Genomic DNA, 3017 nt, shown 5'->3' on the forward strand with positions numbered 1-3017 from the left:
GTATTCAATTCCTTCAATCATCTGACAAACTTGGTGGTCGAATGGATAGAATCACTCCCTAGTCATAAATTGGTAATCTCTCATCAGACAACAATTTATTCAAGGGTAACACCAATGCAGGCGCGTACGCAGGAAATTGGTCTGGGGGGGGGGGGGGGGGGCTAATAAAATATTTTAAGAAATATTATTGTTTTTTAAAAATATCAAGCATAAATTTATCAGGACTAATAACTATTTCTAATACACAATTTTAAATTAATGTGAATTATAAAAAAATTATATGTAAAGAATCACTTAAATGACCCAAAATAGAAATTTGAATTTTTTTGAGCTTTAAAATTTATATATAAAGTATAAAAAATTTAAATGTTAGGAATATAAATTAATACATAAAAAGCTCAGGGAATAATTGTATTTTGTATGTTATATATTTACAATGTAAAATCCAATCTTCGTTGGGATTGAGCTAACTCAATTATCTCATCCTTGCTTGTTGTCAAATGCCTATTAATATTTAAAAGATCCAAACCTTTCAATCTACTTTCAAAAGTTGTACTTCTTGGTATGTTTTTGACCTGCAGGCCCGGCCCCCGGGCTGGACAGTATGGCCGGGCTTGAAATTTTTAAAAATAAACACCCGGGCTGAGCCTGAATTTTTTAAAAAAAACATCTAGGCCGGGCTGAAAATTTTTTTTAACAGCCTATATTTGAAAACGTTATTATTAGCTATAAAAATCAAAAATAAATATAATTTATTTTTTAAAAATCCGGGTTGGGCCTGAAAATTTTATTTTAAAAAAGGCCGGGCCGGGCCTGAAAATTGAGCTTAGCCGTAAAAATCTTTAAAAAAATCCGGGTCGTGCCCTGCAAATGGTACCTCTGCAGGGCTATGTTATTCTTCTTAAAAAAGAGAATGTTCTCTCATTAGTTTACTATTGGGAAGAGTTGCTAATATATATAAACCCTTTTAATACATTGGAAATATAATCTAAAATGTGTTTGAAATAATGCAGAGCATCCATAGCATTTTTGGGACTGTATCGACCATAGTTAATCTTATAAACATAGTTATTCAGCTAACATCATAAGATACTTTAACATCTTCATGATAAAAATCCAACAAATATTTTTTTTTTGTATCACCATCTGAAAAAGATTGGGAAGGCTTTTATGGAAATAATATTTGCAGATTGGTAAGTGCTGCATAATGAATTAAAAACCATTCATTTATTTGGTTTATAAATGTATTTGTATCTAAGATATACTCTTCTACTGATCCTATATTAATGTAAAAATCATATATTAATATGATTAATATGGAGCTCTCATATTTATGCAAAGATCAGACAGAACCAGATACTTAAAAAAATAAATAAAGCAAATAAATAATTATTGATTTATTATTTATCTTTAAAAAAGATGTAATATTTTTTTAATTATTCCAAGGTCATGCCTAAATATAATTAAAAAATAGCCTAGCTATATTATACATCAAGGGTTACTATAATATGTCACATTCTATATTTAATTTTATTTTTTTAAATTAAAAAAAAATAGCCTTATAAACATATTTTTACCACTAATATTTTGATGTAAATCTATTAACACATTGGCTACTTCTAAAGGGAGATCACAATTACCTATACATATAATTTAGTAATTGTCAATTTGTGTATTGAATAGTTTCAATTCCAACATCTGAATTAATAACATGATAAGCACCTGAATTATTTTGATTTGAGATAAAAGTTTGAAAGGCTATGGCAAAACCAAAAGTTTGAGGGGCTAATGTAAAATTTGTAATTTGTGGAGCTAATAAATATAAGTTAATGTTATAAATAAAAACATCATAAATACCTTGATTTGGTTAATTTTAATAAAAGTATACAAAAAATACCTTAATATGTAAGGCTAGGGCAACTGAACTTGAAGGTAGAGGGGCTAATGCTAAATCTTTAAATCAATGTTAAAATTATTGTAAGGATATATATATATATAAATACCTTGATTTGCATTAGAAGTTTTAGGGGCTATTGAAGATTGGGCTAAAAATTTTAAGTTAATTTTAATAAAAGTGTACAAAAAATACCTTGATGTGTAATGGCTAGGGCAACTGAACTTGAAGGTGGAGGGGCTAATGTTATATCTTTAAATCAATGTTAAAATTATTGTAAGGATAAATATATAAATACCTTGATTTGCATTAGAAGTTTGAGGGGCTATTGAAACTTGGGCTAATAATTTTAAGTTAATTTTAATAAAAGTATACAAAAAATACCTTGATGTGTGGCTAGGGCAACTGAACTTGAAGGTGGAGGGGCTAATGCTAAATCTTTAAATCAATGTTAAAATTATTGTAAGGATATATATATATATAAATTACCTTGATTTGCATTAGAAGTTTGAGGGGCAACTTGGGCTAATAATTTTAAGTTAATTTTAATAAAAGTATACAAAAATACCTTGATGTGTAATGGCTAGGGCAACTGAACTTGAAGGTGGAGGGCTAATGCTAAATCTTAAAATCAATGTTAAAATTATTGTATATATATATATAAATACCATGATATGCATTAGAAGTTTAAAGGGCTATTGAAACTTGGGCTAATAATTTTAAATTAATTTTAATAAAAGTATACTAAAAATACCTTGATGTGTAATGGCCAGGGCAACTGAACTTGAAGGTGGAGGGGCTAATGCTAAATCTTTAAATCAATGTTAAAATTATTGTAAGGATATCTTGATTTGCATTAGGAGTTATGCCTGCTACCAAGTTTTGACATTCTAAAGAATGTTGGATGGTGATAATTAAATCGAGACCAATCATTAATTTGGCTCTACCACCACATCTTTTGCGACAAGTAAGGTAAACGGCCTTTTTACCACTTGTATGGGCCAAATATTCATGCCCTTAGTAGCATATATATTACTTTTTCTTCTGTGTTTGCTGAAAACAAAAATTATAAATATATAAAATGGTTTATTACTTTTATTTCAAGTTGTTTATATTTAAGATA

The 3017-nt window shown here is 28.4% G+C and overlaps 1 protein-coding gene across 1 annotated transcript; it reads right to left on the reverse strand.

Moving 5' to 3' along the window:
* Positions 1-1684: 1684 nt before the first annotated feature.
* Positions 1685-2783, reverse strand: LOC135925344 (mucin-3A-like). The gene is made up of 9 exons (XM_065460616.1): positions 2764-2783; positions 2463-2518; positions 2384-2419; positions 2279-2332; positions 2193-2234; positions 2090-2146; positions 2004-2045; positions 1898-1953; positions 1685-1812 (listed from the first exon to the last, which is right to left on the reverse strand). Exons 1-9 carry the CDS (start codon positions 2781-2783, stop codon positions 1786-1788), a joined length of 390 nt encoding a protein of 129 aa, XP_065316688.1. The 3' UTR covers positions 1685-1785.
* Positions 2784-3017: the final 234 nt, after the last annotated feature.

This window comes from Gordionus sp. m RMFG-2023, chromosome 1, assembly GCF_954871325.1.
Source record: "Gordionus sp. m RMFG-2023 chromosome 1, tfGorSpeb1-WG-v2, whole genome shotgun sequence".
NCBI lineage: Eukaryota > Metazoa > Nematomorpha > Gordioida > Chordodea > Parachordodidae > Gordionus > Gordionus sp. m RMFG-2023.